This window comes from Phalacrocorax carbo, chromosome 1 (assembly GCF_963921805.1).
Source record: "Phalacrocorax carbo chromosome 1, bPhaCar2.1, whole genome shotgun sequence".
Classification (NCBI taxonomy): domain Eukaryota; kingdom Metazoa; phylum Chordata; class Aves; order Suliformes; family Phalacrocoracidae; genus Phalacrocorax; species Phalacrocorax carbo.
In genome coordinates this window covers 94,113,797-94,141,116 of record NC_087513.1, presented here as the reverse complement: position 1 = coordinate 94,141,116, position 27,320 = coordinate 94,113,797, and the positions used below count along the sequence as shown (strand labels likewise).

The following is a 27,320-nucleotide window of genomic DNA, read 5'->3' as shown; positions in this document are numbered from 1 at the left end:
CTGCACTGTTCTGTAAAGCATTCTACTCCCAGGCAATGGTTTTAAGTCAAGCTAGTTCATTCTGTTATATGGAATACCTGGGCACAAATCTGACTGAAAAAAATTGGACAAAAATGAGAAATTGCATAGAGCTAAGTGACTGAATGAAGTGGTACTGGGAGGCTTTAATCTCCTGAAATCACAATTTTTCCAAAATTTGCTGAAGAATTTTTAACTTCATGGAAAGATGTGGTGTAAGTTGTAGAGCTGTTTCTTCAGGTGCTATTTAAGGCAAGTGCATGTAAGACTATATATAGATTGTTTCTCAAACTCCTTGTGAACATTTTCACGCATGGGAAAAGTAGAATAACATCTTCAGCTAAGTAGTTAGTGAGGGTATTTAAAATACTTAGAAAAAAAATAATTTTAATTTTGTAAATAAATAAATAATAAAAAATACTCTGCAGAGCAGTGGAAGGTAAAAATTTGTCTCCCCCAAATCTTCCTTCTTAATTTATTTACATGAAGTTATTTCTCAGGTGTATTTACATTTTTCTTCTGCAGCTAGAGATACTACTGAGTTGGAAATATCCATGCCTGTAATTACTACAGAACCTCAGTTGCTAGAAACGGCACTGGGTAAAATTTATAAGATTACTTCATTTTTATCCTTGCTGCTATTTTTGGAAGCTTTGTGTTGCTTTAGTTGTCACCCTCCCGGTAATTCATACCACTTATTGCTGCTAATTAACTAGATTGTCACATGCAATCATCATCCATCTCTGTAGATGGAGGATCAGGGGCATAGAGGTGGATTCCCTTTAGTTGGTTGGATTTGGTTTTCTCATTATTGAGGTCCTCAGCTGTGAACCTGTCTTTCTCAGTTTGTTTTTTTTTTTTCCTGTGCTGAGAGGCCTTAACTGTGAGAGGGAATTAAGTGCTTAATATATATTTCTGGGTAACGTTTCTGTGAAGAGGTTGTTTTGACTAGCTTTATATTGGATAGCCCGCTGACTTTTTTCTGGATCAAAAGGTGTTTTTTTTCTACCTACAATTCTTAATGTGCTAAGATGATTAAGTAGTAACAAGAATTCTTACTAGTATGAATAATTAGATCACGTGTTTTCCACATTCACTTCCACACCAGCCTAACAGCTCATGAGACACAGCAATGCCTAGCTGATTTGCAAGCAAATTTCCCTGTGCTTCCATTTTAACAACACAACATTTTTCTGCTGAGTCCTGTGCTATCCATAGTATGTTTGAGGCAATTAAGCCTTTTAACACAAGATTATCTTTTCAGATTTAGGTGAAAGGAAGCCTCTTTCTTCAAGAGTCACAACATCTGGCATGCCAGAAATGCCACCAATCTTAGTTGGTAATGATATCTCTCTTCACTGTAGTTCTCTTGACATCTAGGCAGTCTCAAAAGACACAGCAATGCTTTGCTAAATGGGGGATTTATTCTGACTTCCTTTGTATGAAAGTGTAACAGGAGAGAGAGAGATGAGTTGTTTCTTCTGCAACATTTGGGAAATTTGGAATGAAATTTGGGAATAATAAAATTAATTTTTCTTATGTTTATAAAGGATTAGCTAGCTTGTCCGTGGGGTTGTCATCCATTATTTTTATTTTGTGAAGGATTGTGTATATGTACACACACACACACACACACACGGTGCTAACTTGTCAAATTTGGTCCTTTTGTACGTAGGATGCAAAAGCTTTTCCATAGGTGGAAAAAGCTTTAGCTATTGTTCTTAAAAACATCCCATGAGTTTTTAACCATGGGAAAATGACAGTTACTGATTTGGTTAGTGAGTCATTGAATGTTACTAGAAAAGGTTCACATAGAAGGTGGGAATATCAGAAAATACCAGAGAAATCACTAGGTACCATTTCCTTATTACCACCGACTGTTTTATCTTTGTGTGTGTTTGAAGACTGTCACCAGCAGTATTAACTCCTTTACATCTGGAGTCAAGCCCATAGTGTAGCAAAGATGAACAGTGTAAATGAGTACACATAGACTAGATTTTACACTCGTTTATGTATTAGGCTGTTCATTTTCTCTGTGTAAAATTCGGATAAGAGAGTATGAGGAATTCAGTTCAGTGAGTTTACTTGTTCTTCAGTGTACAATGGAATGAAGGACTGTACAAGTGTAAGTGGGTGAAAGACGTGCTAGAATTCTGCAGAAAAATTACCATTGGTCACTTGTTTGCAGGCGTATCTCTTCAGAGTCAGGCGTCATTAGTGGCAGAGCCTGAGATGTCTGATCCATAGAATGAAGGATTTGCTTTATTCTAGGGAAAAGTGAGATCAGATCTGAATCCAAAGGTGGGTCTCTTGGCTCCCACATTCCCCCTGCAATGATTGCTGTCATCTTCCAAGGAAACGTAAGGAGTGCTTTGATGAAGTAGTCATTTAGCCATTTTTCTGGTGAAGGAGAGCCATTTAGCTACTGAGTTTCAACGAGTATTGTGTTAGATGCAACCACGGCAAGATTGTTGCCTGCTGATTTGGTCACTGAGTCACAAGATATTGCCAGGAGAAGAGATGTATGGCCCTAAATACAGAGCTTTGGGGAGTTGCAAACTGGTGCTGCTTGTACTGCTGTGGCAAGACTATGTGGCTATCTCAACATCATTTCCATGTCTGACCGTAGCAAGCCAGAGACCGGACCTGGAATCCACCTCATCTGCTTCACGGGAAACCACAAGGACCACGATGGGTAAATAGCCAGTGATTCCCTTCCTCTGTCGATGGCTTTGGCAATGCTTTTCTCTGCAGCGATGAGCCTGCCCAGATGTGTCGATGCGGTTGGTCCCTTCTGGCTCCTTATTAGAAATTGCTCCATTTGTAAGCTTTCTGCTGCCTTTTTTGGGGTTCCGCTGCTAGGTTTACTCTGTTCCTGTGGGCTACCTATGCCAGTTGAAAGGTAGTATCACGCCACCATGGGGAGTGACTCTGTGACATGGAAGCCTGCCCCAAGCAGGGCCACATCTCCTTGTTTATAGCTCTGTCTTGATACCAGCCATGCGACAACAGCCTGTCCGAGGACCTGAAGGTGGTTTTTGTGTTTGATCTTAGCTACTCGAAGACCAAGGCTGAAGCCCACCACTCCTTCCTCCCTGGCAACCCAGCAAACCGTGATGGGTAACTAGCAAAAACCCTTCTTTTCCCATTTGCTCGTTTCTCTCTCGCTCCCCGTCACGCCTCCCACGCCAAACCACCTGGCACCCTTGTCATCTTCCATGGAGAGTACGAGGACTTGTTGGTGCAGCTTGGCTGGCTGAAGCACTCGCCGCACTTGTTCTGCAAACCTGTTGTTTGATCCCATGCTTTTTCCATTGCTGACAAGCGTTTTCTGTGGGGACTGAGTGACAGCTTGCAGAGGGAATGTATTATTGCACCTTGCCTTCATCTGCCATTCCCCTGCTTCTCTGTGTTTTGGTAGCGGGTCTTCCCTTCTCTGACACGTTCAAATACGACAGCGTTCTTAAGAGGCTAATCCCTCTTAAGGGATGAGCTGGGCTGGCACAAGAGGACAGCACTGCAGTTCAGCTGCCACCGAGTTTTCCTGGTCCAAGAGTGCAGCTATTGGTTGCTTCAACGCTGATGGTCAAGGCTGCCGGTTGTCATCCACCCACCCGTTTACATTGCCATCACCTGGAAGTGGGAGTGCTTTGCTCTAGTGCTGCTTTTGAGGTCACGTTAGGCTTTTAAGAACGATGCCTCTTTTCAGCTTTTGGTGAATCACGGCATGTTTCTGCAGAACACGGCACCCCTTGGCACCCGGCCGTGCTGCCGATCTAATTTCGTAGTGATATTTCTTGCAGATCCTGGTATCAATGCAAGACGGGCATTGTCCCAAGAGATAGTGTTGTACTTTTAGCCGAATTGTCATTCGTCTTGGGTCTATGTTGGGGTGAAACATAAGTGTGGAGATGAAACAGCCGTACACAAAAAGCCGTATTTACTTATGGCATTGGATGTGGCAATTGGCAACAGAGGTGACGATGCTCTTAGAGGTAGCTTTTTTCACATTGGCAGGTGTACAAGACCCATCCTGTGGCCTGGCAGTAGTTTTTGGCCCATAAGGTAACAAAGCAACAGATGAGCAGGCTGGTAAGCCTGCAGACGTGAAGTCGAGTGCAAGTGAAATGTTTAATGAACCATGTTAAGTGTCTTCAGTGTTATTGTGGCACTTTTGTCTGTAGTAATCTTGCTTTCATATCAGCTGAGATATGTTACGCACTTCAGGGTCTTTTCCTGGGAATTTATATTTTTGCCTTGCATTACTTAAAGGACTTTTCTTATCCCTCTTGTTTTTCCTGTGGAGCAATCAGATACGTGTGATTATAACAAAACATACAAATTTGGCTGGGTTGAGGATATTTCTCTCTCTTTCCCTGTCTGGTGATTTTGTCTGGATCTCTTTTTATGGGTTTTATTTTTTTGGTTTTGTTGTTTTTTTTTTTTTTGCTGATTTTTTTATTGGGATTTGTTTCAGTATCATCATCTTGTAAATTTGTTTTCTCTTTGCCTCCCTTTGCCCAGTTTTCTTGAGCTTTTTCAGTCTTACATTCCTACCAACCTCATAGGAATTTTTTTCTGTACTATGTGTGACATTCCATTTCATTTTTTGCATCATATATATGTGTTTTTACACATCTTTGCATTTTAACCTTTCTTTTTTAAATTTTCCTATTTTGCAGAATATATTTCTATGTTTCTTGAGTTCCTTACTATTCAGACGCTAAACCATCGAGTCCATGGTTGCAAATGATGCTGTGGTGCAATGATTCATGTATTTTTTAAATAATAAGCCATAATTTTTTTCCAGCCTCACATGACTTTCTTCATGTTACTTCCACTGCCCAAACATCTACATCTGCAAAAATGTCAGAGCAAGAGACTGGTAAATGGCATTTGTTTTATTTCCAATATTTGATCTTTCCTCATATTTAAGTAGTACTATTCCAAAGTTTATTATTTGTCCTGGCTTGTTAATGTTGCCTGCAGTGGTCTTTCATTTGTTCATAAAGGCTTCATGTTACTTCTAATAATTGCCAGGGTCCAGCAGTTCTAGCCTCGAGTAAGTGAACCTGATATGATCTGGCTGTTTCAAGGTAGTATCATATTAATGAAGGGTGGGCGGGGGTAGACTGAAGCAGAAGTTAGCAGATGAGAGGAAATTGTTGAGCTTTGATATATTTGGCATTGTCAGTATAACAGTTATCCTTTGGGGAGAGAATGTTTTCTCTTTAGGTAGTAGGCAGTTTTTAAAGAGATTTGTTGGTTGAACACTTGTTTCCTGATATAACTTTTTAAAGTAGTCTCTAATACTCAAAAGACTGCTACAGTGCAGTGTTTTAGTATTAAAAATTATTTTTACAGTTATTTCTGCTGATAATTTATGATTTCTTCCTGTGTTTTTATGGAGAACATAGTTTTTAGGCAGAATACGTGCATTTGTATTTGAGCACGACATTTTTCCCAGAATGTGGTCATAAAAAAAAAAGCAGAGGATTGCTGTGAGGTTCTTATCTGTGTTTCTGTTCATGCTAGGATGATTTAAGCAAGTGATATTTTATTACATCATTAAATCAAGCATCATTCTCTCTTTGGGGACCAAGTTTAAAATAATTTGTCTTGATTCTGCAGTATACTACGCTAAGACAACAAAGCAAGCATATACAAAGCTGGCTTCTGAGTGAAAAATTAGTTGAAGCTACTTCATTTCCTCTTGATATGTTTACAAGTGATGCTCAGTATTGTAAGGGCAATGAGCATTAACCTTTTTGAATGCACTTAGATAAGTGCTGTGCAATGCTTGTGTGTCAAAGATGCATGTCTTATGACCTGACTGAAATATCTTTATTTATAGAATGGTTAAACATGCACAGATCACATGGAAACATAGGACTGTGGATGCTCCACATTTACTAAACATACAGACGCAAAATTAGGAGTCACAGGAAGGATTTGGTCCTTAATTTTAAGTGTACAGGTTCAAAAGTGCTGGGTGATATAAACTGTAAAATACTTTGAGAATAGGAAGGCTGTGTTTCTTTGGTCACAATGTTTAATACCAAATAGAAATCTCAAATAATATAAAATTAATTCAGGCCTGGGTTTTCCACTAATTTGCATTTTGTACTCTTATTTTGCTGGTGTAGAGTTAGTAGAACAGATGGCTCAATTGCTCTGAAATCAGTTTGGCAGGATATCCAGTGTGTGCAGGGATAAGTGGCTGCCTAAGGTACAAAGCAGTGGTGTATCAGATCACAGAATCAGATCTTTAAGTCTTCAGTGTAAAAAAGCTGTATATTTTCTTGGTCCTTTCAGGTTATACATTCTGGCTCAATGCTGATGATTTTTCATTTGACTCATTCTGAAACTTACTAAATGCACAGCTTCTTGCATTTGTTGCTGTATTGGTTAAGTGCAACTTAGTAAACATAGCTACAGAAAAAGTGAATATCTTAGCGGTGTATTTGTGAGAGGCAATGTGATAAAATCCTAACATACAAAAATGACATATTTCTCTATTACAGTAACCATTCAAGCACCTTCCAAACCTGTTACATCTGACAACAGTGAAGTGGAATTGGGTAAATGATCATTAACATTCTTTGTCATCTGGAGAACTTATTAGAACATACATATACTATTCATGTTTTCCCTAGTGTTATTTGTTAAAGTTTGGCCAGTGTTCTTTTAGTTTCTCATGAGAGATAAATTTAGAAAAGTCTTAGCTTTTATCTGTTACAGAATTCACACTGAACACAAATATGATGCAGCTGTGTTAATACTTCATGGGTGGTACTGACAGTTATCCTGCCTCTGCATAAATGCAATATTTTTGTTTCCTTTTGAAGTTGAGAACTTTATTTTATACAAGGTCATTTCAATCAAACCGAACTATCTTCATTAGATGGAAAACTTTTAGCAGCTAGTAAGGTGTGACTTTACTGCTCTCTGCAGAATGTTCTAACTCAGAACTACCACAGTATTTTCTCCTGATGCAAAGAATCAGAGTACTTAGATTTCTTATTACTTGTCCTTCGACTTTAATCAGTCATCAGTGTTCTTGACATCAAGAGCACCTACTCTTCAGTTTTTCATGTACCACTGCCCATAGAAATAGACCATGTTTCTTTCATGATGGCTGTGTAATTTTTCTAATGGAAATGGTAGTTTTAATGATCTGATAGAGTCTGATTTTTTGCATTTGTGTTTTCAATAAAATATTGTCATAACTACATAAAGATGTTTTAAAGCCACTTTCCACCAAAGGATGGTCTTTCTCAGTAATTCTGTTGATATCAAAGTAATTTTGTGGCAGTTGTGGGAAAAATCTGATCCCTGGGCTAAATATGAATTTGTTGACTATGTGCAGGTTTTGATACCACCTGTGTCAAGACTGTCTGCTTCAGTTTCTCAAAACTTCCGCTGTTTTGTTAGCTGCTTTGTTAGCTTCCCAGAGACCAGCTTTGATCAACATCTCTTTTTTTACCTGGTAACCAGGTGTATATCAATAGGTAAATTGCACATATTTGCATTATAGTTTCCGCTTTCTCATCACTGCCCTGGACTGTAGTAAGGTCAGAAGTCATTATCTTTAAACAAAATGTGCCTCTTAGGATTCTTGTGCAATATTTTCATGTCAACTATTTCTTTTTGTTGGCAAGTAGAAAACATTCTGCTCAGACTGAATAACTGAGGGACATACCCGTATGTTACTGTTAGCAGTTTTTTTGTAGGTTTGGTTCTTACTCCAAATTTCCTCTACCTAACTCTTCGAAAGGGTACAAATTCTGTGTCTTGGATATGTAATAGATATGAGAATACCACTCTGATCAAACTCACGTTATATCCATACCATAGGAGGGCATGAGCTTGGTTGTTCTTCTGTCAATAGTCCTACAGCTGACTCTCAGGCCATTTACTGTCTTGGTTTTTATTTGTATCACTGTTTCCTTTTACAGAACAGCTTCTGCTGTCAAGGCTCTGTGGTATTTTAGTGGCTTTGATGCTACTGCAACTTCTAAAACTCAGGTTCTCTTTTCAGCTTCTGATGAAACACAGCTTATTTCTTCAAGATCCACTACGTTTGCTATTCCAGAAATGCCATCAACAAAATCTGGTAATGACATTTCTTGAAAATGTAATTTTATTAGTATTAGGAACACTCACAAGAAATGTCTTTATACTTTCGGTACTATTAATTTACATTTCTTTACCTTGGAGTTAATATTATTACAGGAAGAAGTTGGTATATTACTGCATTTGGGATAACAACATTGAAATAGTAGGCTTTTAGGATTATCATGACACAGAATAGTCGAGTATTACACTTATAGCTTGGCACCTTTTTTTTTGTAATTTCATATTACAAACAAATTACAATCTGTCAGGAAGTTTTAAGGACAGAGATGAATCAGACTGTCATTGTTCGTCTGTACTTCGGTTGAATATCATTTTACTCATACCAGAATTACTGACTTACATCGATATTGAGCCCTGCCCCTATATTCAGCTGCCAGAAAGTTGTGGGTGGTTTTTTGTTGGTTGGTTGGTTGGCTTTTTTTTCAAAACTTCCATATGAACAGATTCCCTGAGATAAGTATAACTACCAGCAGCCACCAGTGGACAGTTATTCTAAATAAATAAGTAAACAACAGTACTTCTGTCACTCATAATACTTTATTTGTGCAGTGTAATTTCCCTAAAATATTTTGCTTCAAAATTATGATTACAAATATATTAATTCTAATAAAGGTTGATTTGACAGGTTCAAACCGAACATGGTACTTGTTTGGTTTGGGGTTTTTTACAGTAACTGTTCAAATACCTTGGCAACGTGTTATATTTGACACAAGTAAAGTGGAACTGGGTAAATCATTGTGATGTTTTCTTAACGTCTAATATGATAATTTCCCAGGCAAGCACCAATATATCTTCTTTTACTGGCTTCTGATTGTGAAAACTTACTCTTCGGCCTCTTATTTCAGGTTTTAGGAAAAATTCTAAACAGTTCATGTTTAGAATTAGTTTTTAGAATTAGTTCAGAACACATATATAGTGTGGTTAGGTTAATATTCATGATTCTGACAATTTTCCTGTCTCTCTGTGAATGCAATGGTTTCTTTCTAAAGCTGAAAATTTTATACAACTTCATGCTGTTTCAAGTTGTTTGCACTGTGAATGTTCATTTGATGGAATTTATTTCACTGTCTAACATACAGGATGTCCCTTACAACCTCAGTTATACTGTGTTTCACTGATTCTGTGATGCTGCTTTGGGCTGATACCACAAGCTTTTGTTATGCAGTGAACCGTTCCCACATGACTTTTTAAAATGCAGGCTAGCTGGATTTTATGTGTATCCCACATTGCTTCAGGTGTGTTTATAAACTAAATTATGAAGTTACTAAATTATATTTAGTAGTGAACTTTTGTGTGCAGACAAAAAAAGCTTCTTGTAACTTGAGCTATTATTTTATTCTGTGTCTTTGCCTATGGAGGTCGACTACAGGCTTTTTTCCATGCTGGATGTATACAATTTTCCAACTTGTGTGCATAAAGTGATGTTTTTAGGTTGAATTAAACCCTGATTCATAACTTTATGCCTAATTTCTAATGTGAAGGTGTGCTGTATCTAAATAACATTAGGCATTTGCAGCTCCTTATTTAAAAGACTTATCTGGAACATCCAAGCTAAAGTGTAAGGGAGAAGGGGTTTGCTGTCACCTGTTGCTATTGGATTGATTTTTAACATCAGATGCAGACTGTTGGCCTTGTAGTAAATGCCTCAAAATTAGATGTTATGTATTAAAAAAAACCAAAAAACAACAACAAAAAACCCAACAACAACAAAAAAAAACAAACCACACACAACGAAAAAAACCCAACACCACAAGACAAAGAATGGAGTAGGCTACCACAAATATCAATTAGAAATGTGTATGCAAGAAATCGAAAATAAATTTCAACCATTTGGACCTTCTAATAAACGGCCAAAGATCACCTTATCTAAATATTGATCTCACTCATTGTTTCAAGATTTTTTTTCATATTTGATCTTAGCTACCCAGGGACCAGGCCTGAAATTCACAGCTCATCCCTCCATGGAAACCAGAGGGACCATTATGGGTAAATAACATGTAAATCCGTTAGCTTTTCCATCCCTTGCCTTCATTTCCATTGGATGTGGACAGTGCTAAGATTCATTCAGACACATTGCTTTGAAGACTACTCAGTGTTAGGCGCTTTTTTTTTTCCTTTTTTTCCCTCTCTGAACTCAGCCATTTCTGTATAATCAATGGTGAAAAATGGTTTACCACACTGACTAAATAGTCTACAAAAAGACCTCTGCTAGCATATGCTGCCTTTAACTTTTTTTCTGGTAGTTGCAACTTTCTTTCAAAGAATAAAAAAAAAGGCCACTGAGAGGAACTCTACCTAGCATGAGATACCAGAATTGACCCTACTTTATTTCACACCAACTTCAGTGTTTATGTAACACCTCATTTCACAGCTGATCTTTAAAGCTGCTGCCATCTTGCTTGATTTCACATCAGTGTTGTCTTGAGCTGCCCAGCAGCTGCTGTCTGAATACTGTGGCTTTGAAGTCACTTTTAATTTTAACTCCAGATTTTCTTTCAGCTTTTGATGAAAAGCAGGACATTTCTTCAGGAACTGAAACATCTGGCATCCAAGAAATGCCATCAGCGCTACCTGGTAATAATTGAAAATGAGATTTTAGATAGAAATTCTCACAGAGATGTCATCATACTTATGTTATATTGTTACTTAAGTTCAACATGAATCAGAATAACTACAGAACTGTCATAATTAATTTGCTTTCTCAAGTACCAGACTAACTTATGAAATTTTGTATGATGCTCTGAACCAGTAAATACTCTCTTCTAATTTTGGTCTACATTCCTAATATAGTTACAAATCTGTATTGCTGTGCTTGATGTTAATGGGCTTTGGCATGTCTTATCACATATCACATTCTCTTTGTAAGTAGCATTACTGCAGATGGGTAAGAGTGAAAGCTACTATAAGTTTTGTTTAAATCCCTGAATGAAGCTATTCTAATGGTTGAAAGTGTTGACTAAGTCCCATAGAAATAACAGGATCAATAGCAATGAATATGTAGGCTTCACAATAGTGGAGAATGGGCCCTTAAGTCCTTTCATTTGAATATAGTTAAAGCAGGTATTGAAGTTAGACATTTTGCTGCCAGTAAGTGAGACAGCATAGGTCCAAGGCTGATAGAAATAAAAGCACGCTTATCAGACATATTGCTGTATTGCTTGAGTACGACTTTTTAAACTAAACTCCACAACATTGTAGTTAGAGAAAATATTTGCAACAAGTTGATCTTGAGCTGGCATTTCTATGGTAGATGTGATGCTTTCAAACACCCTCGAAACTTGTTACACCACACTTCAGTAAAATTAAACTGGTTGAATTATGGTATTTTCTTGACATTTAAGTTACACTTATTAATATATAATAATCTAAAGTATATAGTTTTCCTGTTCTTCCCTGCCAACATGTATTCTTTAGGATTCTTCTACTTCCTGTGTTCAGAAAATAAACTAAAACTTACCAATGCCATACAAAATGACACTGAGCAAGTTCTCAAGGTTCTGCTTGTTTTACTCCTCCTGCATGAAGAAATATTTCCTTTCAGTAATGACAATTCCATCCAAAGTCTTATTTCAAGTTGTCGCCAGAACACCCTTGCAGTAAAAAGTGAACTAAGTGGGTATTTGATGGGAAGCTTTTAGTAGATGTCCCACTGCCTGTAATGGCAGGTTAATGGCAAAGCTCGCGGATTGCAACTAAACATTCTTAAAATCAGGAAATGGAGATGAGTTAAGTTTTGTGCATTTATTCTGCAGAGGTAATAATCAATCTTTATCATTCATGCATCTTCCATACTGAGCAATAACTTATGATGCAGTGCCTAAACAGAAAATTTCAGTAATGATTTTCTACATATTGATATAATAGCACATCCAAGTTCAGTTCTTTATTCTGCACGCTTTGCCTATTACTGCACTCTTTTCAAACCAGAGGAATCAATTTCCCAACACTTACAATGTTTGGGAGTATGGAGAAAATCATGTCTGATCCCGTCTGGAGTTCAGCATAAACATTTCCATGCAAAGATAAGTCCCAGGTTTGAAAGACAGGTAAAAATGTGATTAAATATGATAATTATGTTTTATTAACATACTCTAGGCATAGCCTTGGTGTGAGAAGATAATCATTAGCATGTACGGTTGTTTGTATTTAAAGGACTTCCTTGGAATAACTTAAGGAATTCTGATTTTTAGTTTTGCATGTGTGTTGGGGAGGGGAGGAAGGGAGAGAGAAGAGAGTGAATAGAAGGATCTTTTCAGCTAAAGGAAGGTGAGGAAGTCCAGCCACACAGTGAGGACTGCAGTGAAATACTTGCTTCTATGTTATTTCCCCAGGAGTGGGTGTCTTAGTGATCTTAATAATCTCTTTTAAAAACCTATTGCTTAGTTGGTCACTTGTTTGTTAGTTATTTTTAGCTAATGTTTACTTGCCAAAGTTCATCAAGCCGGTTTGAACTCTTCTTCATTTCTCGAGTACTGATTAATGACTTCACATTTATTGTGCTCTATGGAGCTACACAACCCAAAAAACTAATGTGGTTATTCAGGTCATGAACAACACTTTCAAGCTAGACTTTTTTTTCTTTATAACCACAGTGTTATCACTTGTGCAGAGACTTCCTATTTCAAGATGACTTTCATAATTGATTTAGCTACACAGGGACGAGTCCTCAAGTCTATGTCTCATCCATTTTGGAAACCAAACTGATGGGTGAGCAATGTGGGATTCCATTTTAGTTTTCATCACATTGCCACTTGCTTCCTTTTTTTCTGCTGTGAACACCTTCAGACATGTTTGCTTTTAAGTCTAAATGGCAAGCCTGGTAAAGAACTGTTTTTTTGTCAGTCACTTCTTGCTTTCTAGCATTTTTGGTACAAAGTGCTAAAGGACCAGTCTTTCATACCAACTTGTAACAATTTCATTTTTCTGTTGGTGTAATACAGACTCCAGAAAGTGTAAAAGAAGGAGTTTCTTAGGAGTTCTGTCTAGCATCAGATATGGGATCCTGTTGCCACCCTGTTGGGCAGCATATCTTTATTCACATAATACAGAGAGGACAGCTAAACATTTAGCATTTTGCTTGTGTTTGCAATTACATCATCTTGAAGAGCACAACTTGTGCTGGGTAGTTTGTTTTTCTATCCCAGCAACAGTGAAATTCCTCAGTACATTAAATGCAGATTTTCTTTTCAGCTCCTAATGAAACACAGATAGTTTTACAATTAATGTCTAAAGCATCTGGAGTCCCAGAAATACCATTAATCCAATCTGGTAATGACATTTCTTGCAAACTGAGCATTCTTGACAGTGAGGAACTATCAGAAGAGTTCCCAGTGTGCTTTTGGTGAAAAACCAGTTTCATTTTCCTTACTTTGGGGATAAGAACAACAGCAAGATAAAAATTCTGCAGCGGGCACTACTTCAGTTTAAGGCAATGTACATGATGTTGCTGGATTATGAGGGTTTTTTTAAATTCTTAGTTCACTTTTGCAATACTAATGAGTACTATTACCCATAATTGCCATTGACCAATTATGTATTACTTAATGTAACAGAATTTTACAGTATAATGTCCTTGGCACTTCTGTGCCTGTGAAATACTGTGAGGCTGGTAATTTAACTTCTCCGTTATATGCAGAGTATCATGATGCAGATAACTACTTTATTGCTTGAAGTTATACTGCTTTTTATTTTATATTTACTTTGCTACTACTATGGTGAAGTTTTATGGTTATTGGTATTTAAGACATCTTCCTGGTCAGTTTCAGTGTTGGGGTGTGTGTAGGAAATTCTCTCTGTAGATTTATTTTCTGTTGACTGTTCATGTTCACTTGTAGTTTTAAAACAGTTAAAAAGTTGTTCAAGTTGTAAATACTGCAGCTGTGTAGAATATTAAAGTGTATTTCTCATGAAGGAGGACTCAGACTAATCTGTAGTGACAAAATTCTTATTAGGGAGATGAAAGATAGCACAGTGGGCATTGCAAACCCAAGTTCAGGGATTTCAAATAGCTCAAGACTTGGTAGTCCAGATATGTCTAGGAGAAAAAAGAAATATGTGTTTATTTGGTGAGATGAAAGGTTTGTCGGCCTTCTGCATATATCCTTAAGAATCAAACCAATTTTTAAAATGTTTTTCTTCCTCTATAGGATGAATTTAATGCTCAACACAGGAACTCTCCTTGTCTTCTTTTGGCATACTCTGAACTTTGTCTTCTACTGCAGACCCCTGTAGATATTTGCAAATGTTCTATAGTGTTCCCCTGTATACTAACAAGTAGGCACTCTGCTTTATATTTGCCATCTTAACTGCTGTGTTTAACAGTTCTTCAACTCAGTGCTAGTAAAGATGCAAACATTGGCTATGTAATTCAGAAAACATATTTGTGGACTTCTTGTTATTCCTGTTTTTCAGCAAACAAAGAGAAGACAGAGTTGACAGTAAATAGTCCAGAGACTCAGAGAAGCGTGTAGTCAGATAGATCATTGAAAAGGAGAAATTTCTGAAGCTCTTTCAGTCCATTCCCCCATCAATCGAGTCTACAAACTTTTATTGCTTTTTCGAAGGATTTTGTTTACTTAGACTGGAGGAGTCTGACAGAGTTCTTTCAGAACAAGAATTCCATGTTTGAAATTTTCTCTTTATTGGTCCTTCAAATTTGAGTTCTTCTACTTTTCCTACAATGTGTTCTTGCAAAAGTGATGGCAATTTCAAAATTTTGATTCTGTTTTCTGAGGTATCTACTGTTTGACCTATCTTCCACTTGTGTTGAGAATTTGCTCTATGCTTTTATTAGAAACTCTCTCTTTTTTTCAATAATATATTTTTATATGAGTAAAGGCATTTTTATCATAATCTTTGCCTTTCACTATTATCATTTGCATACCTGTTCCCTAATTTCTGGAAAATAAATGTGACTCTCTTAGCTCATGCTTGTCTAACAGGGTGCTTATGAGAGTCTGTCTGTTTGAAGTACTTTATTCCTCTTCAGTATTAAAACCTGCTCCTGTAAATTAAGGAGATGCTGTGCCATTACAGATTCTTACAGATTCTAGTTAAGAAAGTACAAGTTGTTTTTATTCTAGTAGTTGACTCAACTCTCGATGGAAATACTTATTAAGTTCACCTGTACGCGTTTTTCTGCACAGAAGCTACTGTTTCCCTTTTTTCCAGGCATATATATTTTTTAGCCCCAAAGCTCAGATTTTTAAGGGTGGTGAAGAATATAGTAATGAGAGCTAGTTAATTTTTTGTCAGACTAAACATAAGGTGGTCATTGCCAGAACTCAAAGTATCTTTGATGTGGGCTGAATTTCTGGCTACATATTTGTTGACTAGTTCTCAATTTATAGTTTGAAAATATTTGTTTGATGCTAGAAAATGGATTTTGGGATCTGATATTTACTGCAGTTAAAAGACAGCTCTGGGATATCATGACTGCCGTTATTATCTACCAGGAGCAGTTTTTAGCAAGTCGTTGGGTTTTTTTGGTAATAGTGACAGAAAATTGATGTATGATATATTTGGATGTGATGCCATCATACACATAGAGATACTGCCATAACATCTCAAGATAGTTTCCCTCTCTAATCTTAGTTCTCCCAAGACCACTCCTGGAGCCCACATCTTTTCCTTCACTGGAAACCACAAGGACAGTGATGGGTAAACTGTGATTCCATCATAATTTCTATCATTTTGGCAATACTTAAATATGAAAAGCATTATTTTAAAGTTTAGTCAAAACATTTAATTCTTTTTTCCTGTTAGTGGCAATGCCAAACATATCAGTGAGGTGGTCAGTCATTTATATAAAAGATAACAAGGAGACGCTTAAGTGTTAAGCTTCTCAATTCATCATCATAATTTTTTGCTCTTTAGGTCTAGTTTACTAAAAGATTAACTGTTAGTATTCTACATTAACTCAGCTAGGCCACCCTGATTTAAAAATAGCATAATGCTGTAATGAATACTGTAATATTTATGTAAAAAAGCTGAACGTAATATGGACTTCATTCATTTAAAACTCTACTGACACTGCTTTAAAAAAAAAAGTTCGTCCATAATATCTGAAGGGAGTTTTCTGGTTAAATCTTAGTTACTCAGAGACCAAAGCTGAAATCTACTTCTCCTTACCTTGCAAGCCGGGGAACAGTGGAGGGTAAATACAATATTTTCAGTTTTTCTTTTCCCCTGCCATCACTTGACATAATTTGCATCTGCTTTGAACAATATCTAGGTTTGTTACTGCACTTTGCCTTGTGAAAATTGTTGCCATGCTAATGACAAGATTCTGATGGTTTAACCTTTGTCTTTTTCCACCACTTGAAATATCACTTTTTGCAGGGATAGCTGGCAAAAAAAATTTGCATGCAATGGGTGTGTGTCTCTAGATGCAGTTTCTATTTTGAAAATTCTTTTAGAATGAAATATTCCAATATGGTAGAAACATAATTTTACTTCCTCTTTGTCTTGCAATTGATGTGGTACAGCAGTCTCATAGATTCCTTACAGGACATTGATTATTTTTTCCATTTTCATTTCACTAACTTGAGCACTGAAGTTCAAACCTGGATGGATAGGCATGTTACTCATTGGTTTATAGACTAACCTAAAGGAAAAATGGGAATTTTCAGGTGTCATGGGGAATGGTGAAGCCTTATATAGTCTATAATTTGTAAAAATAATAATAATACTACTAACAACAGTAAGAAAATATCTTTTTACAAGAATTATTAAACTTCTAAGAATTGGAGTTATGATGAATATTTATAGGATAATGTGAAGTTTATTCCTTCATGCAGGAATAAGGCAGTATTTAGTATTTGTAGTTGCTTGCATTTTAGAGGTACCAAGCACCTGTCATTTTGAATTCTCAACATAAAGATTAATCTCTTGGCTCCCACGTTCCCCCTGCAATGATTGCTGTCATCTTCCAAGGAAACGTAAGGAGTGCTTTGATGAAGTAGTCATTTAGCCATTTTTCTGGTGAAGGAGAGCCATTTAGCTACTGAGTTTCAACGAGTATTGTGTTAGATGCAACCACGGCAAGATTGTTGCCTGCTGATTTGGTCACTGAGTCACAAGATATTGCCAGGAGAAGAGATGTATGGCCCTAAATACAGAGCTTTGGGGAGTTGCAAACTGGTGCTGCTTGTACTGCTGTGGCAAGACTATGTGGCTATCTCAACATCATTTCCATGTCTGACCGTAGCAAGCCAGAGACCGGACCTGGAATCCACCTCATCTGCTTCACGGGAAACCACAAGGACCACGATGGGTAAATAGCCAGTGATTCCCTTCCTCTGTCGATGGCTTTGGCAATGCTTTTCTCTGCAGCGATGAGCCTGCCCAGATGTGTCGATGCGGTTGGTCCCTTCTGGCTCCTTATTAGAAATTGCTCCATTTGTAAGCTTTCTGCTGCCTTTTTTGGGGTTCCGCTGCTAGGTTTACTCTGTTCCTGTGGGCTACCTATGCCAGTTGAAAGGTAGTATCACGCCACCATGGGGAGTGACTCTGTGACATGGAAGCCTGCCCCAAGCAGGGCCACATCTCCTTGTTTATAGCTCTGTCTTGATACCAGCCATGCGACAACAGCCTGTCCGAGGACCTGAAGGTGGTTTTTGTGTTTGATCTTAGCTACTCGAAGACCAAGGCTGAAGCCCACCACTCCTTCCTCCCTGGCAACCCAGCAAACCGTGATGGGTAACTAGCAAAAACCCTTCTTTTCCCATTTGCTCGTTTCTCTCTCGCTCCCCGTCACGCCTCCCACGCCAAACCACCTGGCACCCTTGTCATCTTCCATGGAGAGTACGAGGACTTGTTGGTGCAGCTTGGCTGGCTGAAGCACTCGCCTCACTTGTTCTGCAAACCTGTTGTTTGATCCCATGCTTTTTCCATTGCTGATGAGCGTTTTCTGTGGGGACTGAGTGACAGCTTGCAGAGGGAATGTATTATTGCACCTTGCCTTCATCTGCCATTCCCCTGCTTCTCTGTGTTTTGGTAGCGGGTCTTCCCTTCTCTGACACGTTCAAATACGACAGCGTTCTTAAGAGGCTAATCCCTCTTAAGGGATGAGCTGGGCTGGCACAAGAGGACAGCACTGCAGTTCAGCTGCCACCGAGTTTTCCTGGTCCAAGAGTGCAGCTATTGGTTGCTTCAACGCTGATGGTCAAGGCTGCCGGTTGTCATCCACCCACCCGTTTACATTGCCATCACCTGGAAGTGGGAGTGCTTTGCTCTAGTGCTGCTTTTGAGGTCACGTTAGGCTTCTAAGAACGATGCCTCTTTTCAGCTTTTGGTGAATCACGGCATGTTTCTGCAGAACACAGCACCCCTTGCACCCGGCCGTGCTGCCGATCTAATTTCGTAGTGATATTTCTTGCAGATCCTGGTATCAATGCAAGACGGGCATTGTCCCAAGAGATAGTGTTGTACTTTTAGCCAAATTGTCATTCGTCTTGGGTCTATGTTGGGGTGAAACATAAGTGTGGAGATGAAACAGCCGTACACGAAAAGCCGTATTTACTTATGGCATTGGATGTGGCAATTGGCAACAGAGGTGACGATGCTCTTAGAGGTAGCTTTTTTCACATTGGCAGGTGTACAAGACCCATCCTGTGGCCTGGCAGTAGTTTTTGGCCCATAAGGTAACAAAGCAACAGATGAGCAGGCTGGTAAGCCTGCAGACGTGAAGTCGAGTGCAAGTGAAATGTATAATGAACCATATTAATGTATCCTTCCCATTGAGATGCAGTTGAATCATAGGTTTCCAGATGTGCTGGCCATGTTTCTTGGTGTCTCAGTCTAAGTGGTGGAAACTGATTCTCAAGTGTAATTTTTTTGGCACTGGAGAAATATTGTATTTTTGTCAGCTGAATATCATGTACTTGGAGAGTCTTTTCCAATGATGCTTCAAATCTTGCCTATATTAATCCTTTTAGGATCCTTCTACCTTCTCTTTTGCAAGAAAATGCTTTCCGTGTATCAGAAATTGTACATCTCTCCCATTACCTCTATTTTTAAACAGTCTTTCAAACTGAGTTTTTGTATGTCACATCTTGTCCTGCAAGGCATAAGCAAGTCTTCCATTGCCTTTCACCTCTTTTTAGTTAATTTTTATATTCTTTTGTCTTATTTTTCTATCATATTTTCTGATGTCTTTGAACATTTCTTTGTCTTCCATTGAAGAATCTTCTTCAACAGCTTCTTCGTCATTTGCATCACCAGTGCAGTTTCATACATTCACATTAGAAAATCCATTCCATGTGCATGTGATGTTTTTTCCTGTCTGAAGTCCCTAGTTCTTTAGTGATGGGTTGAAACCCGTTCAGTCCATAGGTTCAGATGACACCAAAAAGAATTTTTTGTTTTGGGTTTTTTTTCCAGCTTCACTGGACTCTCACCTTTTTATTTTCCCATCACAAACATCTGCATCTGCAAAAATATCAAAAATAGAGATATGTAAATTGTGTTTATGAGAATTCTGTAGCTTAGGATCTGGTTTTTGGGTCAAGGATGTTACAGTTACAGGTTGTTTGCTCTGATTGTTTGATGTTGTCTGAAATGGAATTTTGTCTGCAGTGTTTGGTAGTTAGTCTCTATAAATGATGATTTTCTGTGGCATAGGATCAATAAAAAATGACAGGAATCAATTTTGGTTTGGGTGATTTTAATCTGTCGCATATAAAGACCACTAGCTAGGCATTGCCATTATTAGTTATGCTTGACTGGGATATTTTACCCTGGCCAATTGTTTATTTTTGCAGTTTTCTCCATTACTAAGCATCTTTTTCAAATTATGTTATATTATGTTGGAACTTTTCTTACTGGGGGGTCATAGCCATCCAAGATAAAATTTGTATTCACAACAAAGTTATGAATGTGCGAGAGATGAGAAGGAAAATTATCCTAAACCTTACGGTACTCCAGCAGTATTATTTTGATTTTTCTGCCTCACCCTCTGGCTCCTCAGTATGTTACAGAAGTGTTAATTTATGTTATGTGAATTACATAGAATACCACAAGTTAATTGAAATTACAAATTACATTACGTGTACTATATTGAAAACTGTAAGTCAAAATACTGGCCACTCTTAAACTGAAACAAGCAAAGCGTTGGCAATAGAAATCCTTGATTGTAGGAATTCATACTAGCATATATTCTAAGTAGGTAAGTCCTTTTCTACAGATGCAAGTGAAGTCAAGCACAGGGTTTTTGATGTTACATGTGCACTGATTAGTTGACTCCTCTTGGTAAGTCTGCTTCTAGGGGCACTACAGTTTATGGCAGGGTTTGTCTGTTAGGTGCACATGACTTTTTCAGAACTTTGAGGTTTGTTAATTTCTTTTCAAGCTGGAAATCTTGTGTAACTGTATAAAGGTGTTGGCATCTTGCAAAGGAATGTAAAGCAATCTTATTTTCCTGATACTCCTCCCTGACTCCCCCCCCCATTCTGCACCAATATGAATCTCTCTCGGGGTTATTTACGTTATTCTGCAGTTACAAGTTCAGCTGACCTGGAAAAGTCTATGCCTCCACCTTCCAGAACACCTCATGTGTTAACAACAACTATAGGTAATAGTAGTGCATTAGCTTTTCACTTAAACTACTTTTGGTGTTTTGATAGCAATTTTGGAAATCCTATTAATCCCAGATATTTTGGTCATCTGCTGTACTTGTCTTCTGCTTGAGCCATGATCATCAGTGTAGACAAAGTGCCCCTTTTTTACACAAGCCAAGTTGTGCTTGCTGCTGAGAAACTCACCTGATAGTCTTTCTGATCTTACATTTGTCTCTCAGAAAGCTACTAGGGCTCTTTTGAGATATACTTAAATGAAGTAAGCTTCATAATAATAATGATAATTATAACAGCACCTAAAGCTTAATAAGAATCTTAAAATCACTTGTTTTTTTCTTTCAAGCTTAATTGTTATACTCTCAGAGGGATGGATACACACATCTATATACTTTATATTGTTTATGCCAGCATAGTAAGCTTCCTTCTTACTATTTCTTACTGTTCAGTGATTTTTTTTTTAACTTTATTTTACCCTTGGTTTATATGTGTATATTGTACACAGATTATACAACATTAAAATTCACTAACAAAATCTTGACAGAAAACCAAGCACTGAGGAGAATTAAGACAGTCTTTTTTACAGAAATATATTTGCAGTGTTTTAGTTTTACCAATTATATTTTTTCTGCCTTTTATTGAGTGCTTTATGCTTTTAACCATGGTGTTAGAATTTGTTTTATCTTTAAATTTTCTGGGTTGCTTTAAACTGCATGGACCACACTAAGATAACATTAGCTTTGGTTGGCTGACACTTTAGTTTCAGTTGCCATTATAACCACTAGTTTCAGCTCCCACTCTAAAGCAGCACTGCTCCGTTGGCAAGGTAAGGCATGCTTATTGTGGGTGGACCTCTGCGTTAGAAATTAGGCATGTTATAACCTTCTGTTTTAATAACATTTTTTGTTTGTTCTTATAAAAAAAAAAGCTACGTGTAGAATTAATAATCATAGATACTATGACATGTTTTCTTTTTTATAGCTTTCAGTGGTATTCAGCCCGTTCTTTCAAGCACTGTGACACCTAGTAAGCCTGAAATAGCAGATGCTGGACCAGGTACAATAATCTCTACCTAGTTCTTAATTCAGTAGCTCAAACCATGCTCTAAAACTCACTGAAGTGAATACACTAGTAATCTTCACTTTCAGTGCTCATTTGAACTAGACCCTAACACCTGAATTTTAATTTAGATTGCTGTTAATGGTTGAAATTGGTGCTTTCTCACACTTAAAATGCATACGGCAACTCGTAGTCATGTGATTCCCCTTCAGTATTTTGAAAAATATGCCACATAAGTAATTGAGAAAACAGTACTGATTGTCCAGTAGTACTGATGGAAATACTGTGATGTATGGTCTAGAAGGCATTCTACTGCTGTAGCCTTGTTAAAAATACTAAGGAGAGTGTATCTTTAGTGGCATGAAATTGGTTAGCTGTCACAGCCACTCGATGCTTTTGGACTGAAACGATGGTTAGATTAGTTGTCAGCTTTCTACTCCAAATTTTATATGGTTTTAATGTCTGACTAACTGATTGTTCAACATGGTGTCTTCATTAAATTCCTACATTTTACACCCTACCATCTTCCTTAAGTAATGGACCAAAAGTCAAATTGTTCAAATGCTCACCTTAAAATCTTACTTGGCAGTGGTTGAGATCCAGACCAGTTGCAATGAAGGCAGGAGGAAATGAACATCCAGAATCTCCACACATTGCAGATGCGATGATTTATAGTCACTGAAGCTCTGTGCATTTCAAAAGATTGAATTTCTCTCTAATGTGTACTAACCTGATAAGTGTCCAAGCATTAGTGAAATATTAGTTGTCCTTGTAAAAATAAATTTGTGTTTGCTTAGGAAGGTAGAGTTTCTTCCATTAGCTCTTTGCTCTCTTATGACTATCACCGTTTCTTCCAACAGCAACAAGTGAATCCGTTCTGGAATCTTTCACACCTAAAACTTCTCGTCCTTTTCAATGGCCAAGGGTAACATTAGGTAATGTTGTTTTCACCCAGTGAAAAACTCTGTGTTTGTTTTGAGTACTTCATCCCATATGAATGCATTTCTTCCAGCATATCATTTCACATGCATAATCATTATTCTTTTTACTGGTTATAGAGTCTTGTTCTTCCACTGTCATTAGACTGATGGTTCTTGATATATGTCTATATGAGAACATAGCTCAGGATGGTTTTACTATCCTCAGAGAAGTAAAGGTTGCCTCCTGCATGGAAAAACTCCACCATCCTTTTATTAGTTACGACTGTCTCTTTCATTCTCATGCACACGCATGTGTTGTCTTTGTCTCTAATGTGTAGAGATAGTGAAAATTTTAATTGTTTCAGAGACATGGAATCTATTTCTGATCAAGGCATAGAATTCCAATATCATCTCCATTCCACACTTTAAACTCCGATTTCATCAGATGGCTTTGACATTCCATACTAAGTTGCCTTCAGTATAACCCTGTGGCATGTGATGTTTGTTGTAGGAAACCCTTGTTAAACAATTTTTGATTGCAAACTGAGCTCTTTCTTTCAGCTCCAAAAGAAATACCACTTATTCCTTCTAAACTGAAACCATCTGCTACCCCAGAAGTACAGCACGTGAAACCTGGTAATTGTGCACACTGTTTTTATAAGTCAGTATGAAGAGACATATGTTCACTAAAAATATCTAAATAAAAATTCCTAAAAAGGGCAAGAGATATGCAATACATGAATATCTCAACAAACTCATCATTCTAAAATCAGTCATTTGAAATTGCCTAATCAAATGAATGAGACTTAAGCCCATCACTTTTACACATAATATACACTGATAAAGGTTAAAAAATGCTCTAGTCTTGTAACTTTTTTAAAGGACTAGAAGGGAAAAAAATTCTCAGGGTGGTGCAGGTGGTTTCTTATATAACATGGGTAAACAAACTATGTATGATTATTATTTCTATAATCTCTTTTGCCACCTCCAATCTCCACATTCACAGAGACATAGTATGCAAAAGATGCCATTGTTGCTACTGATATATTGTAGATTGGAAGTAAATGAAAACTTACGTGACCAATAACGTCCAAACGTACATTGAGAAGGAGAAAACTACCATATCGACATATATTCTTCCTTTTGCGATCAAAAAAATGCCATCTGCTTTTCCCCTGTGTCTACTGCTGTGAAGCTTTTTCTGGGAAAGCAGTCTCATAGCACTGCTTTATAAAAATGCAGAAGATTACCGGCCATACTACTTGAAACTCACTTTAAGCTTTATCTGATGTCGCATCTAGCTAAACAGAGTTTCAGGCCTTGCATGTTCAGGGGGGGAAAATGTTTTCTAGGCCTGGTGGCTCCTGATTTTTACCATTTAGATGACGCGACTTCTGGTTCATTAACTGAATTCGGTGACTACAGTTACAAAGCAGTTCCCTTTTTCATTACTGATTCCGTGGTTTTCCAGCTCCCTACCAGTAATTTCTTTACAGTGTTGTAAAACTGAGGACGTTTCTGCATATTTTGTCCACGTATGTCTTTTGATGGCTTAAAATGGCCCTGGTGTTCAGAAGGACGAGCAGCATTATTATTTTACCTCGTCGGTACCTCGCAGAAATGAACGTGCTAACTGAACGAGAGGAGCTTTGTGATGTGATTGTAAGCTGCAACTACATGTTGTAAAGTTCCCTACGGACTTTCACAGCGAAGAACAAGCAGGGATTTTGCCAGGGTAGCGAAGTCTTCTGGTAGCGAAGATTTCTGAGAAGCCGCCTTAGCAAATCCGATTTTGCCACTTGCTTTTCTTCCCGGTAGCCGTTGGCTGCTTCGTTTCAGGCTTGAAGAATGTGATTTTTCTGTGAAACAGTGGAAAGGATAATCTTATAATCCAGTATATTTCTTTCAGCTCCTAAGGAAGCAGCACTCACACCTTCTGCGCCTAAACCTAGACCATCTGCCAGACCCAAAAGGCCACGAACTAAACCCGGTAACTAACTTCCACAGCAAACGTTTGTTACAGCGTATCGCTTAGGTAGCAGACCTGAGTTCAGATTTATTCTGTGTGAAGTTCAGCACCTAACAGTCCGAAAGATGGGCGCGGAGGGGAGCCGTGCTCTTTGAGGAATATGGTTTTTGTACGGGACCAAAAAAAATTTGAAGCAAAGCGAGAGCACTTTTATATCCCAAATCACCAAGTCGCATGGCCTGTCGTTGAAAGAAATTGTTTTCCTGCTCTTTCATTTCAAAATAACAGGTTTCCCCGCTCAGTTCAGCACAGGGTCGGGAAAATGCAAATTCCCCTGCTTTGCTGATGGTCATAGCACCTTAAATAGAACCATAGGGTTTGTGTTGATTCAGTGATTGTTAATGCATGCGCAGACTTAACTGAAACTGTGGAAGTCAGAGCAAAATTCTGCTCTGGAATTTAGTGAAGGCGTATTTTATGGTGGCAAATGAAATTGCACCTCCACACCGGGGTTGAATTTGGTCTGTGACGTAAGTCGGGGATGAAAGGCACCTGGCATTTTCTGAAGAATAAGTGAATACAGTTCCAGAAATATTACTAGTGCTACATGGGCGTTGTGGTTTAAGCCCAGCCGGCAACTCAGCACCACACAGCCGCTGGCTTGCTCCCCCCCGGTGGGCTGGGAGAGACGACGATCGGAAGAGTAAAAGCGCAGAAACTCGTGGGCTGAGACAAAGACAGTTTAATAGGGAAAGCAAAAGCCGCGCATGCAAGCAAAGCAAACCAAGGAGTTCATCCACTCCTGCCCATGGGCAGGCAGGTGTCTTCTTCCTTTTTTGCTTTTTGATCAAACAAATAGATCCCTGTACTCATTTTTGTCTGATTTGGGACTAAGGGAGATGAATTTGCCCTCTGTAGGGGTCCAGGTACTGGACCAACAAATGTTATGGTGCACATTACTAGAGCCCTAAAATGTTTCTGTTCTCACACCTTACAAACAGGCAGGTCAGTAAGAAGCAGGAGTTGCCTTTGATGTCTTATACGTGTCTTACTGTCAGCTGCAGGCTCTGATTTAAGAGTTTTCCGCAAGGTTTTGGCATTTAGCAGTTTCCTCTTTGGTATAGGTTCTCTGGTATTTGTTATGGGCTGCAGTCTTCTCTTCAGTCAAAGCCCTCACCCGTCCTTTCTTGCTCTTCTCCCGTGACGTAAAAGCAATGCATTTGTTGATTGAATCAAACAACGGATTGAAAATGTCATGAGAACGTAAATACGGGGGAGGAGCCTTGGACGGTGGCTCTCGCACAAGGCCGTGAGCATGCGGTGTGTAGATTCACAGGAGACAAAACTAGGAGGAGTGTAGGGTGTTATGCATAAGAGTAGGCCTTAGCTGTACGCTTGTCTCGTTTAAAACCAGACCAGCCGACCCCCTGAACTATTGGAACGATAACGCTTTTGGCTTACTGCTGACCCATCTACTGATCTGATTGATTACACTTGAATTTTTCTTTTCTAGCCCCTAAACCACCACTTTTGGAGCCCAAAACTTCTCAGACTGTTGAACAACCAAAGCCAACACTAGGTAATGCGTGTTTCTGTAGCTGCTGGTCGCTCTCCTCTGCGGTCCACACCACAGTTTGTTACTTTATCTCATACTGTATTTCATCCATTTATCTGAGAGGGGAAAAAAGTTAGGAAACAAGCATTCAGAAACCCGTTTTTCTGGGCTTGGGAGAAAAAGAAAGACGGGGGTGGGGGTTGGGGGTTGGGGGTGGGGGTTGTGTTTCTCACGGTTTTACTAGTTCTGTAGTACGGTAAAATTTGGGCGATGGGGATTGTCTTCCATTCTGTTGGGAGTTTTTCTACACCAACACACTTTAGCCTCAGGAAATCGTCAGAAACCCTTTGGAAATCCTGTTGGAAGGCCAGGTGCAAGGCTAGTATTGTGGACGTTCATCCCAGAACTCTCAGGGAAGGAAGGACTCCTGTGGCACTAGGTGGACACGTTAATTCTACAGTTCTTTTATGAATCCTTCTGAATGCCATTTTGGCTTGACAAACGCTTCTCAGTCACGTCACGTGTCTTGTTCTCCTCTGTCCTCTCTATAAATGCCATCTGCTTTTCCCCCGTGTCTACTGCTGTGAAACTTTTTCTGGGAAAGCAGTCTCATAGCACTGCTTTATAAAAATGCAGAAGATTACTGGCCATACTACTTGAAACTCACTTTAAGCTTTATCTGATGTCGCATCTAGCTAAACAGAGTTTCAGGCCTTGCATGTTCAGGGGGGGAAAATGGTTTCTAGGCCTGGTGGCTCCTGATTTTTACCATTTAGATGACGCGACTTCTGGTTCATTAACTGAATTCGGTGACTACAGTTACAAAGCAGTTCCCTTTTTCATTACTGATTCCGTGGTTTTCCAGCTCCCTACCAGTAATTTCTTTACAGTGTTGTAAAACTGAGGACGTTTCTGCATATTTTGTCCACGTATGTCTTTTGATGGCTTAAAATGGCCCTGGTGTTCAGAAGGACGAGCAGCATTATTGTTTTACCTCGTCGGTACCTCGCAGAAATGAACGTGCTAACTGAACGAGAGGAGCTTTGTGATGTGATTGTAAGCTGCAACTACATGTTGTAAAGTTCCCT

At 38.5% G+C, this 27,320-nt stretch overlaps 1 protein-coding gene across 1 annotated transcript in view; it reads left to right on the top strand.

Annotated features, from left to right (window-relative positions):
* The window catches only part of ABI3BP (ABI family member 3 binding protein), a 178,584-nt gene that overhangs the window by 71,932 nt on the left and 79,332 nt on the right, over positions 1-27,320 (top strand). The window contains exons 16-31 of the mRNA XM_064467435.1: positions 1,283-1,357; positions 2,648-2,713; positions 3,073-3,138; positions 4,829-4,903; positions 6,543-6,599; positions 8,060-8,134; positions 10,078-10,143; positions 10,657-10,731; positions 16,250-16,312; positions 17,366-17,431; positions 17,791-17,856; positions 21,711-21,785; positions 22,649-22,723; positions 23,270-23,344; positions 24,618-24,698; positions 26,191-26,256. Coding sequence (XP_064323505.1) covers positions 1,283-1,357; positions 2,648-2,713; positions 3,073-3,138; positions 4,829-4,903; positions 6,543-6,599; positions 8,060-8,134; positions 10,078-10,143; positions 10,657-10,731; positions 16,250-16,312; positions 17,366-17,431; positions 17,791-17,856; positions 21,711-21,785; positions 22,649-22,723; positions 23,270-23,344; positions 24,618-24,698; positions 26,191-26,256 — 1,122 coding nt within the window. The remainder of the gene's footprint in view (positions 1-1,282; positions 1,358-2,647; positions 2,714-3,072; positions 3,139-4,828; positions 4,904-6,542; positions 6,600-8,059; positions 8,135-10,077; positions 10,144-10,656; positions 10,732-16,249; positions 16,313-17,365; positions 17,432-17,790; positions 17,857-21,710; positions 21,786-22,648; positions 22,724-23,269; positions 23,345-24,617; positions 24,699-26,190; positions 26,257-27,320) is intronic.